This window comes from Oncorhynchus nerka, linkage group LG14 (genome assembly GCF_034236695.1).
Source record: "Oncorhynchus nerka isolate Pitt River linkage group LG14, Oner_Uvic_2.0, whole genome shotgun sequence".
Taxonomy (NCBI): Eukaryota; Metazoa; Chordata; class Actinopteri; order Salmoniformes; family Salmonidae; genus Oncorhynchus; species Oncorhynchus nerka.
In genome coordinates, this window is record NC_088409.1 from 85,490,744 (window position 1) to 85,506,809 (window position 16,066).

Consider the following 16,066-nt stretch of genomic DNA (forward strand, 5'->3'; position numbering starts at 1 on the left):
CATTAACCTTCAGCCTCCCTTCCCTTCAGCCCTGCTTATCTACTCTCCTGTGGCTCCTCGTTTATTGGAGGCCAGCAGTGGGGGCTGTGTGCCGTGTAGTATTAGAGTATGGAGATGGTGGGGGTCATGAGGGGTCACTGATTGAGAAGGCCATTGTTTTGTGGCCCTGCAGGGAACATGGGGCGTGTCCTGGTGTGTGACTCTCTCTGAATGCCAACCATAACTCACAATCAATCACCAGCATCTGTACTGGGGTTATGCAAAGTATATTGATAGATAGACAATTTCAGCGACACTACTCTCTGCGGAGTGTACATGACTAACTCTCTGCTCATGAAATGTCACACTGCTGAAATACAGAATGTAATATTATGAAAAATGCCTGGCTTCATTTGATACCTTACATCTGTATTACATGGGATGCTAGCTTTAGCTGTTAGCTCTGAATGTACATGCTACAGAGTAAGACAGAGATCCACATTTCAGAGAGTCTTTGGAAAAAGCCTGTCACCACCGTGTCATGTCTGCCAGTTTGTAGCTGGCTAAATGAGGCTCCATCTGTCTCCCTTCTGAACCGCAACAGTCACACACAGTACCAGGTTAGCCTACTGTACAAATTATTCACAAAAACAACACTCAAATATGAACAAGGGCAAAGCGGAGACATTTTGTAAACAAGCTCATTTCTCAGGTCTTAGGCTATTGCTGTAAGTTGTTGAGTATTGAAACGTGTCTTATTGGGAAGCACAACATGAATCAGCTTCTACTAAAATACTGTTTTTAGACTGTACAATTTGTTTTACCTAAAATAAAAGTACATTTGAATCATCAATCAACTCTCCAGTGTTGAACAAGTATACAGTGAGCTGTTTATGGGGGAACCATTGACCTCTCAGACAGGGTGATGAGGGTATGGTCCGGCCTGGAATGAGACACAGGCTCTAGAAGTTGTTATTGAGTGACCCTGACTGACTAGGTGTCTGACCTGACTCACTAGGTGTCTGACCTGGCTCAGTAGACCTCTGTGGCTGGGGGTGGTATTGACTAAGACATTGCCATTGACCATTTAGGTCAAGGGCTTCCTCAATCAGGTGGCATTTTGATACTATTCACTGTTCATTCAAACTATAGAACCTCAAACCACTTACGTTAGAATATGTGTGTCTGTGTGTGTATTTGTATGTGTGTGTCTGTATGTGTGTGTGTGTGTGTGTGCTGCGACATGCGTGCATCTGTGTGCCAGTCCCTGGTGCTCACTGTGTTCCAGGCCCTGTGGTGGTGCCCAGCTCTCCTCCTGTGCCTCCCTGCTGGGCCTCTCTACACCACCCATCACCCTGCTGTCTGATGGCACCGGGAGAGCGGCCAGCACGCCATGCTGAAAGGGCAGGTTGACAGATAGAGATAGAAGATAAAACAGAGGGATGGAGAGAGAGAGCGATGGAGAGAGAGAGAGAGGGATGGATAGAGAGAAATGGAGAGAGAGAGATGGGGATGGAGAGAGAGAGAGAGAGAGGGATGGAGAGAGAGAGAGAGAGATAGAGAGAGAGAGAGGGGGGTGGGGGACAGAGAGAGAGAGGGATGGAGAGAGAGAGGGATGGAGAGAGAGAGAGAGAGAGAGGGATGGAGAGAGAGAGGGATGGAGAGAGAGAGGGATGGAGAGAGAGGGGGATGGAGAGAGAGGGGGATCGAGAGAGAGAGGTGGATAAGGGATGTAAGAGAGTTTTATTGTCACATGCACAAGTACAGTGAAATGAATTTCTTGAAAACTCAAAACCCAACAATGCAATAATCACTAACAAATAAAAAATAGGGATAGGAAATATGAAATATGCAATAAAGTACTGTAAGTTAGAAAGCATACTATATAGAGGAAATGTAAAAGTCAGCTCCAATACAACCACATACTGTATCGTAGGAAGGACAGTAGAATGTAACAATCACATACTGTATCGTAGGAAGGACAGTAGGATGCATGGTAATTATATTATTATCTCTATTACTATTACTAACACCCCCATAGTTAAAATTTGAGATAAACTCCTCTGGAGAGCCCATTGACCGTCGCTACTCCTCTCCTCTCCTCTCCTCTCCTCTCTCCTCTCCTCTCCTCTCCTCTCCTCTCCTCTCCTCTCCTCTCCTCTCCTCCCTCCTCTCCCCTCCTCTCCTCTCCTTTCCTTTCCTTTCCTTTCCTCTCCTCTCCTCTCCTCTCCTCTCCTCTCCTCTCCCCTCTGGAGAAGGACACTGTCATTAGGCACTATGTTATTCATACAACTCATGAAAAAGGACACTGTCATTAGGGCACTCTGTTATTCACACAACTCATGAGGAAGGAGAGAGGGTGTGGGTGCAGAGAGGGGCTGGGGAATGGGGTGGGCAGGGAGGGGATGCTGACACCTCCAGTTTCCCACGTTCCCCTGCCTCCTGACAGACCAGGCCGCTGGAGGAAACAAGTCGTGTAACTCAAAACCCACAATTACAGAGCAACTACTGAGCACGCTTTGTAATAAAATATACTGTGTGTCTATTCAAAGAAACACTCTTATAGCATATGTGTGTTGTGATATGTTTGTTCAGTCGCTTTCTGGCCATGTGCATGTCACCTCTTCTCCATAGTGTCACTGCCAGACTCAGAGAGAAGTGGAACCAGTTAAGCGGTACACATGTCTGTCTGTCTGTCTGTCTGTCTGTCTGTCTGTCTGTCTGTCTGTCTGTCTGTCTGTCTGTCTGTCTGTCTGTCTGTCTGTCTGTCTGTCTGTCTGTCTGTCTGTCTGTCTGTCTGTCTGTCTGTCTGTCTGTCTGTCTGTCTGTCTGTCTGTCTGTCTGTCTGTCTGTCTGTCTGTCTGTCTGTCTGTCTGTCTGTCTGTACAGGCATGTGTCGTATAGAATGGCAAGCTGCTGTAGGAGTTGTTTGCGCTCTCAGAAAGCACCAGATTAATCTGCTTGAGAACACACACACACGCAGGTCATAGTTGTAAATACATGGAGGATAGTGAGGTTATGCACGCTGCATAATCCTGACAGAGAGCATCACTAAACGGGCGACAGGATAAGAGCCTCTGCACTTGGGAAATAGTAATTCACAGCCCCCGCTTTCCTCTCTCTCCCCTCTCTCTCTCTCTGTCTCTCTCTCTCTCTCTCTCTCTCTCTCTCCTCTCTCCTCCTCCCTCCCTCTCTCTCTCTCTCTCTCTCTCTCCCTCCTCTCTCTCCTCTCTCTTTGTCTCTCTCTCTCCCTCCCTCTCTCTCTCTCTCTCTCTCCCACTCTCTCCCTCTCTCTCTCTCTCTCTCTCTCTCTCTCTCTCTCTCTCTCTCTCTCTCTCTCTCTCTCTCTCCCTCTGCAACTCTCTGTCACTCGTGGTGGTTCTCCCTTCCTCAGAGGCTCTGTAGGCAGTGTCAAGGCTGCTGTGTTGAGAAAGCTCTCTCTTTCTGATGTATTTCTTATGTTCATATCATGTGATGTAAGAAGAGGTGGGTGGTGTATGGAGGGGGAAGAGGGACACAGACTGTTAGCCATGGCCAGTCGCTGCCTGAGAAAGAGCTGTCGGATCAGGGGTGTGTCACTAGCGCTGTCACTGGACCCCACTGCCGACCGAAGTGTTTCTGCTCTGCTACTGATCTCAGCAACTTCTACATAGCAAGAGGAAAACACTTCTCCCCAGCACTCCTCTGTCTCATGGGAAGTGTCTCCGGTGAAGCTGAGCCCATAAGCATTTCAGCAGGACTGCAATAAATTCTCCACCACCAACTCTGACAGGCAGAGGAGGAGGAAAGAGAGAAGATGGAGAGAAAGAAGCGGGATCAATATTTCAGAGCATAGCTCCAGGAATACAGGCTTTACTCTGCCTGTCTGCCCATTCTGGAATTTTAGTCAACCTCCTCAGCCACCTCGCCAACAATGCTGCTGCTGCCTTCACAGGGATCGGTCCAATCCTGCAGGATGTGGGGTGTGTGACCTGGGCCGAAACTGTGAAGGAGGAGGAGGAAGGGGAGGCGTTGTTGTTGTTCTACTGTGAATCACTCCTCACAGCTGTATGTGATATGAGAGAACCAGGCGGGTCTCTCCCTGCGGCCCTCTCCTCTTTGCTCTAGCCCCAGTGAGAGCTGTGGATGCAGGCATGGCTGCCAGGCTGATGCCCCTGCTGCTGCTGCTGCTGGAGGTGCTGAGTGGAGCATGTAGGCCAGTGGAAGGACAGGGGAGGTACACGAGTGGCTGGAGGTGGAAAGGTGACAGGATCCGTGAGTTACCCTTCCTACTACTCTTTCTCTCTTTCTCTCCTATCTCTCTCGATCTCTTTTGTCTCTGATATCAGTTTGATGAAGTTGAGCTCTACGCTTCTGAGGCAGCCGTGTTTATTCAGACATGGCTCGTCTCCGTTCCTTGCTGACAGACAGCTGAAAGTGATTTATCAATGAAAATATGAAATAGCTGTCATTACCTTCCGGGCTTTGGATAGCAATGTCTGTGGTACTGAGCTTTGTTTGCAATTATTTGGCTTTGTTATGACTACTTATAGACACTCTCTATTTCCTCTCTACCTCTATCCTACTGTATTCCCAGTATGACTAATTCTCCTCCACTCCATTTCAGACAGTCATTAGTTCATCAGTGTTGAGTTGTTAAAAGCTGGTGAGAGCGGCCTGACTGGCAATTTCCTTCCTAGTAAAAAGCTGAGTGTCTCTCTCCAGGCATGAGTGCATTATAGATGCCGAGAGAGAGAGAGAGAGAGAGAGAGAGAGAGAGAGAGAGAGAGAGAGAGAGAGAGAGAGAGAGAGAGAGAGAGATCGTTGGTTCACAGTAGGTAGCTTTTAGACTGGCTAATGTGGTTGCGTGCCACCGCTGTTTGAAGGGAGATACAGGAGTCTTGATACTGTGTTCCAAGATTAAATGACTGACTGTAAAATGTACTAAGTCATGGCAGGTCTTCTGTCTCCAAGGATACCAGGTCAGTTTGTTTTAGCATCACAAGGCAAAGCACACTTTATAGTTTAGGCTGCTTATGAACGGGAGTTGTCCCTCCAAAGTTGTGGCATTGGTTTCTCTCTAAGGAAACACTTCCTTTCTCATCTGTACCTTCCTGATGACTTCCTGGCATGGCTCCAGTCCAGGTGTGTTTCCTGCGTGGCCAGTCAGTGCACCCTGTCTGATGGTGACTACGGCTCAGACCTACTGTCAGTCTTAAAAAATATGAATCATTTAACCTTATTTATACAGCTTTTTCTCATTGAGATAAAATACATTTTTCAAGAGAGACCTCGTCCAACAGCAGCAGGGGGAACAAAGTTTAAGTTAAAACAACTTACATACACTAACACAACATTGAACAAAACTATAAACACACATACATTACTACAATTACATATTATGTAAAGAAAAACAATGTCATAACTAAAAAACAGCTGACCTAAAGATAATTACGCTCTTCTATGATATTAACATCAACCAGGTGTTTAAACTCTACCAACATAACTAGATCATCACATTTTGAAATGTTCAGGAGAGAATTCCAGGACCACGGAGCTGAGTAACTAAAACAATTTGATGACCTGTTGTAATTCTTGGTACTGTTAAAAGCACATTAGAATGGGACCGTAATTGATATGTATTTACTGATCTGATTATATAAAATTGAGATAAAGTGGCATTTTACCCAATATGGCCTTGGTGTATACTGGTGTATTAAGCCTACGCAAGGTCAATGACAACCAGCCAACAGAGCTGTAGAGATGTATTTATTTGTATTTAACATGGCAGCAACACAACATGGAGGCAGCACAACATGGTAGCATCACAACATGGTAGCAGCACAACATGGAGTCAGCACAACATGGTAGCAGCACAACATGGAGTCAGCACAACATCTCATCAACACAATATGGCAGCAACACAACATGGTAGCAACACAACATGGAGTCAGCACAACATCTCATCAACACAATATGGTAGCAACACAACATGGTAGCAGCACAACATGGAGTCAGCACAGCATGGTAGCAACACAACATGGAGTCAGCACAACATCTCATCAACACAATATGGCAGCAACACAGCATGGTAGCAACACAACATGGAGTCAGCACAACATATCATCTACACAATATGGCAGCAACACAACATGGTAGCAGCACAACATGGAGTCAGCACAACATGGTAGCAGCACAACATGGAGTCAGCACAACATCTCATCAACACAATATGGCAGCAACACAACATGGTAGCAACACAACATGGAGTCAGCACAACATCTCATCAACACAATATGGCAGCAACACAACATGGTAGCAACACAACATGGAGTCAGCACAACATCTCATCAACACAATATGGCAGCAACACAGCATGGTAGCAGCACAACATGGTAGCAGCACAACATGGAGTCAGCACAACATGGTAGCAGCACAACATGGAGTCAGCACAACATGGCAGCAGCACAACATGGAGTCAGCGCAACTTGGTAGCAGCACAACATGGTAGTAGCACAACATGGCAGCAACACAACATGGAGTCAGCACAACATCCCATCAACACAATATGGCAGCAACACAACATGGAGGCAGCACAACATGGTAGCAGCACAACATGGTAGCAGCACAACATGGCAGCAACACAACATGGAGTCAGCACAAAATCCCATCAACACAATATGGCAGCAACACAACATGGTAGCAGCACAACATGGCAGCAACACAACATGGAGTCAGCACAAAATCACATCAACACAATATGGCAGCAACACAACATGGTAGCAGCACAACATGGAGTCAGCACAACATGGTAGCAGCACAACATGGAGTCAGCACAACATGGTAGCAGCACAACATGGAGTCAGCACAACATGGAGTCAGCACAACATGGAGTCAGCACAACGTGGTAGCAACACAACATGGAGTCAGCACAACATGGCAGCATCACAACATGGAGTCAGCACAACATGGTAGCAGCACAACATGGAGTCAGCATAACATGGTAGCAACACAACATGGAGTCAGCACAACATGGTAGCATCACAACATGGTAGCAGCACAACATGGTAGCAGCACAACATGGTAGCAGCACAACATGGTAGCAGCACAACATGGAGGCAGCACAACATGGTAGCAGCACAAAATGGAGTCAGCACAACATGGTAGCAGCACAACATGGCAGCAACACAACATGGAGGCAGCACAACATGGCAGCAGCACTACAAGAGATCACAATGATGTGTTAGGTGTTTTGATTGGTAATGAACCTGAGGGACACATGATATACTGAATCAAGTGCTCTCAGGGTAGTGGTTGAGGCCTGTATATATATATAACATAACTAAAAGCTAAAGCTCCTTCCTGGTCTCCAGAGAAACACTTTATTTAACTAGGCAAGTCAGTTAAGAATTATTATTATTTACAATCATGGTCTAGGAACAGTGGGTTAACTGCCTTGTTCAGGGGCAGGAGAGTAGATTTTTACCTTGTCAGCTTAGGGATTTGAACTAACATCCTTTCGGTTACTGGCCCAATGCTCTAACCACTATGCTACCTGCCGGTAATAAAAACCTATCTGCTTCCAGTTTCTTTTCGCAATGACACGTGGAGATTGCTTAGGAATTTCACACAGGCAATAGCACAGTGACAACTTGTCGGTCTGCAGCTTAGGTCAGTCTGCAGGTTGGAGGTGATGATGTGTTAGCTGTTAGCTGGTTGGAAGTGACTTTTCACTCTGCAGAAGTTCTCTCTGTCTGAGTGGCTCAAAGTTCTTAACACTTCTCCTGTGACTTCCTCTTAGAATGAAAAACATGTTTTTGCTGTGGCTGGAAATGCATGAGTTCAAAAGTAAATTCTCACCTTTTTTTGTCTCTCAAACACACACACACACACGCACACGCACACGCACACTCTCACACATATGCATACACTACAGACACATTAAAATAGGTGTACACTGTCTCTGGCAGTCAAAGCTATTGGTACCATGTGGGTTTTATAGTAGTAACTGAGGGCCCCTGGTCTAGTCTGGTGTGATTTCTCAGTCTGTCTCAGTCATATCTCACCTGACCCCTCACCTCTCACTGACTTGAGACTGAGGGCAATCAAACACAGATGACTATTAATGTACAGGTGCAAGATTCATTCTGTCAACTCCCATTGTAAAATGAACAGGTGGCTGCAGTTTAACTGGGGATTACAACACTGTACTGAGAAGGGCAGGCGTAGGTTTCAAACCAAGGTTTAAAGTTTCCCTGTGTTATGTTGTCGCTCCACGCTTAAATATTGACTTCATCTGTACAGGTAACTGTAATAACCGTGGTCCTGCAGAATGTCTTTCAAAGTGTCCATGGGTTTGTGTCTCTTTGTCATTGAGTAGCTGGATGTGTCGTGATGTACATCAGGTATTCCCAAAATGGGGTACTGATGGGGTACGCCAAATGAAAATGGGATTACATTTTTATGTTTTATATATATATATATATATATTTTTTTTTATATATAAAATAAATCTTCACATTTTCAAACAGTACATTTATATTTTGAAGCGGGGCTATACATTTGGGTGAGGTTTTTATCTTGCTTGAGTAGCCTTGTTTCACTGGCAAAATAAAATGTAACCATCTAGTGTTCAGCGAAATAACAACACAATGTCAAATACAAGCAGCCTAGTCAAATAACTTCCAATCACATTAACCGGAACTCTCTCACAGGAAACCTTCACTCTTGCACAGAAATTTATCAACGAAACATGACAAATTGAAAAATAAGCCATGGGAGTTTTTTGAGCGAGAATAAAGACGACTTTAGATTAGTGAGACATGTGAGACATGAGACATGTATAAAAGCAGGGTAGTCTTCCATAAGGGTAGTCTTCCACAAGAATCCCACAATAAGTTGGGTGAATTTTGGCCCATTCCTCCTGACAGAGCTGGTGTAACTGAGTCGGGTTTGTATGCCTCCTTGCTCGCACACACTTTTTCAGTTCTGCCCACAAATTTTATATAGGATGAAGGTCAGGGCTTTGTGATGGCCACTCCAATACCTTGACTTTGTTGTCCTTAAGCCATTTTGCCACAACTTTGGAAGTATGCTTGGGGTCATTGTCCATTTGGAAGACCCATTTGCGACCAAGCTTTAACTTCCTGTCTTGAGATGCTGCATCAATATATCCACATCATTTTCCTCCTCATGATGCCATCTATTTTGTGAAGTGCACCAGTCCCTCCTGCAAAGCACCCCCACAACATGATGCTGCCACCTCCATGCTTCACGTTGGGATGGTGTTCTTTGGCTTGCAAGCCTCCCCCTTTTCCTCCAAACATAACAATGGTCATTATGGCCAAACAGTTCTATTTTTGTTTCAACAGACCAGAAGACATTTCTCCAAAAATAATGATCTTTGTCCTCATGTTGTTACGTTCTTCGTTGGATTGAGGAGACCAAGGTGCAGCGTGGTAGGCGAACATCTTACTTTTATTCAAATGAACACCGAAAAATACAAAAACACGACCGTAAAGTTCTGCAGGCTACATTTACATTTACATTTAAGTCATTTAGCAGACGCTCTTATCCAGAGCGACTTACAAATTGGTGCTTTCACCTTATGACATCCAGTGGAACAGCCACTTTACAATAGTGCATCTAGGTCTTTTAAGGGGGGGGAGGGGGTGAGAAGGATTACTTTATCCTATCCTAGGTATTCCTTAAAGAGGTGGGGTTTCAGGTGTCTCCGGAAGGTGGTGATTGACTCCGCTGTCCTGGCGTCGTGAGGGAGTTTGTTCCACCATTGGGGGGCCAGAGCAGCGAACAGTTTTGACTGGGCTGAGTGGGAACTGTACTTCCTCAGTGGTAGGGAGGCGAGCAGGCCAGAGGTGGATGAACGCAGTGCCCTTGTTTGGGTGTAGGGCCTGATCAGAGCCTGGAGGTACTGAGGTGCCGTTCCCTCACAGCTCCGTAGGCAAGCACCATGGTATTGTAGCGGATGCGAGCTTCAACTGGAAGCCAGTGGAGAGCGGAGGAGCGGGGTGACGTGAGAGAACTTGGGAAGGTTGAACACCAGACGGGCTGCGGCGTTCTGGATGAGTTGTAGGGGTTTAATGGCACAGGCAGGGAGCCCAGCCAACAGCGAGTTGCAGTAATCCAGACGGGAGATGACAAGTGCCTGGATTAGGACCTGCGCCGCTTCCTGTGTGAGGCAGGGTCGTACTCTGCGGATGTTGTAGAGCATGAACCTACAGGAACGGGCCACCGCCTTGATGTTATTTGAGAACGACAGGGTGTTGTCCAGGATCACGCCAAGGTTCTTAGCGCTCTGGGACGAGGACACAATGGAGTTGTCAACCGTGATGGCGAGATCATGGAACGGGCAGTCCTTCCCGGGAGGAAGAGCAGCTCCGTCTTGCCGAGGTTCAGCTTGAGGTGATGATCCGTCATCCACACTGATATGTCTGCCAGACATGCAGAGATGCGATTCGCCACCTGGTCGTCAGAAGGGGGAAAGGAGAAGATTAATTGTGTGTCGTCTGCATAGCAATGATAGGAGAGACCATGTGAGGTTATGACAGAGCCAAGTGACTTGGTGTATAGCGAGAATAGGAGAGGGCCTAGAACAGAGCCCTGGGGGACACCAGTGGTGAGAGCACGTGGTGTGGAGACGGATTCTCGCCACGCCACCTGGTAGGAGCGACCTGTCAGGTAGGACGCAATCCAAGCGTGGGCCGCGCCGGAGATGCCCAACTCGGAGAGGGTGGAGAGGAGGATCTGATGGTTCACAGTATCGAAGGCAGCCGATAGGTCTAGAAGGATGAGAGCAGAGGAGAGAGAGTTAGCTTTAGCAGTGCGGAGCGCCTCCGTGATACAGAGAAGAGCAGTCTCAGTTGAATGACTAGTCTTGAAACCTGACTGATTAGGATCAAGAAGGTCATTCTGAGAGAGATAGCGGGAGAGCTGGCCAAGGACGGCACGTTCAAGAGTTTTGGAGAGAAAAGAAAGAAGGGATACTGGTCTGTAGTTGTTGACATCGGAGGGATCGAGTGTAGGTTTTTTCAGAAGGGGTGCAACTCTCGCTCTCTTGAAGACGGGAGGGACGTAGCCAGCGGTCAGGGATGAGTTGATGAGCGAGGTGAGGTAAGGGAGAAGGTCACCGGAGATGGTCTGGAGAAGAGAGGAGGGGATAGGGTCAAGCGGGCAGGTTGTTGGGTGGCCGGCCGTCACAAGACGCGAGATGTCATCTGGAGAGAGAGGGGAGAAAGAGGTCAGAGCACAGGGTAGGGCAGTGTGAGCAGAACCAGCGGTGTCGTTTGACTTAACAAACGAGGATCGGATGTCGTCGACCTTCTTTTCAAAATGGTTGACGAAGTCATCTGCAGAGAGGGAGGAGGGAGGGGGAGGAGGATTCAAGAGGGAGGAGAAGGTGGCAAAGAGCTTCCTAGGGTTAGAGGCAGATGCTTGGAATTTAGAGTGGTAGAAAGTGGCTTTAGCAGCAGAGACAGAGGAGGAAAATGTAGAGAGGAGGGAGTGAAAGGATGCCAGGTCCGCAGGGAGGCGAGTTTTCCTCCATTTCCGCTCGGCTGCCCGGAGCCCTGTTCTGTGAGCTCGCAATGAGTCGTCGAGCCACGGAGCGGGAGGGGAGGACCGAGCCGGCCTGGAGGATAGGGGACATAGAGAGTCAAAGGATGCAGAAAGGGAGGAGAGGAGGGTTGAGGAGGCAGAATCAGGAGATAGGTTGGAGAAGGTTTGAGCAGAGGGAAGAGATGATAGGATGGAAGAGGAGAGAGTAGCGGGGGAGAGAGAGCGAAGGTTGGGACGGCGCGATACCATCCAGTAGGGGCAGTGTGGGAAGTGTTGGATGAGAGCGAGAGGGAAAAGGATACAAGGTAGTGGTCGGAGACTTGGAGGAGTTGCAATGAGGTTAGTGGAGGAACAGCATCTAGTAAAGATGAGGTCGAGCGTATTGCCTGCCTTGTGAGTAGGGGGAAGGTGAGAGGGTGAGGTCAAAAGAGGAGAGGAGTGGAAAGAAGGAGGCAGAGAGGAATGAGTCAAAGGTAGACGTGGGGAGGTTAAAGTCGCCCAGAACTGTGAGAGGTGAGCCGTCCTCAGGAAAGGAGCTTATCAAGGCATCAAGCTCATTGATGAACTCTCCGAGGGAACCTGGAGGGCGATAAATGATAAGGATGTTAAGCTTGAAAGGGCTGGTAACTGTGACAGCATGGAATTCAAAGGAGGCGATAGACAGATGGGTAAGGGGAGAAAGAGAGAATGACCACTTGGGAGAGATGAGGATCGGTGCCACCACCCCGCTGACCAGAAGCTCTCGGGGTGTGCGAGAGCACGTGGGCGGACGAAGAGAGAGCAGTAGGAGTAGCGGTGTTGTCTGTGGTGATCCATGTTTCCGTCAGAGCCAAGAAGTCGAGGACTGGAGGGGCATAGGCTGAGATGAACTCTGCCTTGTTGGCCGCAGATCGGCAGTTCCAGAGGCTACCGGAGACCTGGAACTCCACGTGGGTCGTGCGCGCTGGGACCACCAGATTAGGGTGGCCGCGGCCATGCGGTGTGGAGCGTTTGTATGGTCTGTGCAGAGAGGAGAGAACAGGGATAGACAGACACATAGTTGACAGGCTAGAGAAGAGGCTACGCTAATGCAGAGGAGATTGGAATGACAAGTGGACTACACGTCTCGAATGTTCAGAAAGTTAAGCTTACGTAGCAAGAATCTAATTGACTAAAATGATTAAAATGATACAGTACTGCTGAGGTAGGCTAGCTGCGTTGTAGACACTACCCCTAATCAAGTCGTTCCGTTGAGTGTGAAGTTTCTACAATGCTGCTTTTCGGGGCTAGCTGGCTAGCTAGCAGTGTTGGTTACGTTACGTTGCGTTAGGAGAACGACAATAGCTGGCTAGCTAACCTAGAAAATCGCTCTAGACTACACAATTATCTTTGAAACAAAGACGGCTATGTAGCTAGCTATGTAGCTAGCTACGATCAAACAAATCACACCGTTGGGACTGTAATGAAATGAAATGAAAATATGATACTACCTGTGGAGCGAAGCGGAATGCGACCGGAATGCGAAAGTTCTATTCAGTAGACGTTGGCTGGCTATTGGCTAGCTAGGAGTGTCTCCTACGTTAAGGACGACAAAATAGCTGGCTAGCTAACCTCGGTAAATTAAGATAATCACCCTAAGACTACACACTCTAACTACACAATTATCTTGGATACGAAGACAGCAAAGACAACTATGTAGCTAGCTAACACTACACTAATCAAGTCGTTCAGTTGAGTGTGATAGTTACTACAGTGCTACGGTAGACGGTGAACGTGTTGGGCAGATAGGAGACGACGAAATACGATAATTACGCAATTATCTTTGATACAACGACGACTATGTAGCTAGCTAAGAAGAAATTGCTAAGATTAGACAAATCAGACCGTTGTACTATAATGAAATGTAATGAAATGTAATGAAAAAGTTATACAACCTGCAGACCGAAGCGCGGATGCGACCGGCTCGCTCCAACCCGGAAGTTGATCAGCAACTATACAAAATCAAGATCCCACACACTAAGGTGGGAAAAAGGCTGCCTAAGTATGATCCCCAATAAGAGACAATGATAGACAGCTGCCTCTGAATGGGAACCATACCAGGCCAAACAAAGAAATAGGAAAACTAGATTGCCCACACGAGTCACACCCTGACCTAACCAAATTAACCTCTTCAGTCGACCCTCTACTTTTTTGAACATTCTGTTAAAAATCGCGCAACATTTCAGCGCCCTGCTACTCATGCCAGGAATATAGTATATGCATTTGCTTAGTCTGTGTGGATAGAAAACACTCAGACGTTTAAAAAACTGGTTAAATCACTGCTGTGGCTTTACCAGAACGGCATTTACATCGAAAAGCACAGGAAAAACTGATCACTGAAAATGGGGAAAGTATATCCATGCGCTACTTGAACCCATTGATAAACGTGAACCACAATTAATTGACTGAGGTTGCAGTACCTACATCTTCCACAGGGTGTCTAGAGTCTTGTCATTTCCCTTCGAGTTTTTTCTTGGTCAAACACATACAGGACACCGTATCTAATCCGGTCTAGGACCGGATATTTTCGTTGAGTTTCTAGCCGGACATTTTTCCAGACGGACAGCTAATAATCTTTACATCGCCTCCTGATGAATTTTATCGCTTATTAACGTTTACTAATACCTAAAGTTGCATTACAAACGTATTTGAAGTGTTTTGTGAAAGTTTATCGTCGACTTTTGAATTTTAAAAAATGACGTTACGTTTTGAAACAATGTTTTTTTCGTTTATCACACAGTCTACATATAACGATATCTAGGCTTTATATGGACCGATTTAATCGAAATAAAGACCCAAATAGTGTTTATGGGACATCTAGGAGTGCCAACAAAGAAGATGGTGAAAGGTAATGAATGTTTTCTATTTTATTGTGCGGTTTGTGTAACGCCGAAATGCTAATTATTTTGTTTACGTCCCCTGTGGGTCTTTTGGGGTGTTGCATGCTATCAGATAATAGCTTCTCATGCTTTCGCCGAAAAGCATTTTAAAAATCTGACTTGTTGCCTGGATTCACAACGAGTGTAGCTTTAATTCGATACCCTGCATGTGTATTTTAATGAACTTTTGAGTTTTAACTAATACTATTAGCATTTAGCGTAGCGCATTTGCATTTCCAGAGCTCTAGTTGGGACGCAAGCGTCCCGGGTAGAAGCAACAGGTTAAAAGGATCTCTCAGGTCAGGGCGTGACACATGTTCAGTTACAAACCGTAGTCTGGCTTTTTTTAATGGCAGTTTTGGAGCAGTGGCTTCTTCCTTGCCGAGTAGCCTTTCAGGTTATGTCGATATAGGACTCGTTTTACTGTGGATATAGATAATTTTGTACTTGTTTCCTCCAGCATCTCCACAAGGTCCTTTGCTGTTATTCTGGGATTGATTTGCACTTTTCGCAAAGTACGTTCATCTCTAGGAGACAGAACGCATCTCCTTCCTGAGTGGTGTGAATGATTGCTGCGTGGTCCCATGGTATTTATACTTGCGTACTATTCTTTGTACAGATGAACGTGGTACCTTCAGGCATTTAGAAATAGCTCCCAAGGATGAATCAGACTTGTGGAGGTCTACAATTTGTTTTCTGAGGTCTTGGCTGATTTCCCCATGGTGTCAAGCAAAGAGGCACTGAGTTTGAAGGTAGGCCTTGAAATACATCCACAGGTGCACCTCCAATTAACTCAAACTATGTCAATTAGCCTTTCAGAAGATTCTAAAGCCATGACATAATTTTCTGGAATTTTGCAAGCTGCTTAAAGGCACAGTGAACTTAGTGTATGTAAACTTCTGACCCACTGGAATTGTGATATAGTGAATTATAAGTGAAATAATCTGTCTGTAAACAATTGTTGGAAAATTACTTGTGTCAGGCACAAACTAGATGTCCTAACCGACTTGCCAAAACTATGGTTTGTTAAACAAGAAATTGTGGAAAGGTTGTTAAACGAGTTTTAATGGCTCCTAAGTGTATGTAAACTTCCGACTTCAACTTTAAGTCTTCCTGCTGCCGCGGATATGGCTGGGAGAAAAGGCTCCAAAAACTATACAGACAATGACTTCATCAAACAACACTGTTGTCACGCCCTGACCTTAGAGAGCTGTTTTATTTCTCTATTTGGTCAGGTTAGGGTGTAATGGGGGGTGGCATTCTATTTTTTTTGTTTTCTATGATTTTGTATTTCTATGTTTTGGCCGGGTATGGTTCACCAGAGCCGCCACCGCGGATAGATGCCCACCCGGACCCTCCCCTATAGGTTCAGGTTTTGCAGCCGGAGTCCTCACCTTTGGGGGGTACTGTCAGACCGTGACCTTAGAGAGACGTTTTATTTCAGGTCAGAGTGTGATGTGGGGTGGGCTTTCTATGTTTTTGTTTTCTATGATTTTGTATTTCTATGTTTTGGCCGGGTATGGTTCTCAATCAGGGACAGCTGTCTATCGTTGTCTCTGATTGGGAACCATACTTAGGTAAACCCTTTCCCCTCCTTTCAGTGTGGGAGGTTAACTTTTTTTGTGGCACATAGCCCT

The 16,066-nt window shown here is 46.3% G+C and overlaps 1 protein-coding gene across 1 annotated transcript in view; it reads left to right on the forward strand.

Moving 5' to 3' along the window:
- Window positions 1–3,939: 3,939 nt before the first annotated feature.
- Window positions 3,940–16,066, forward strand: part of LOC115120871 (roundabout homolog 1-like) — a 490,866-nt gene continuing 478,739 nt past the window's right edge. The window contains exon 1 of the mRNA XM_065000506.1: window positions 3,940–4,233. Coding sequence (XP_064856578.1) covers window positions 4,113–4,233 — 121 coding nt within the window. The 5' untranslated portion in view covers window positions 3,940–4,112. The remainder of the gene's footprint in view (window positions 4,234–16,066) is intronic.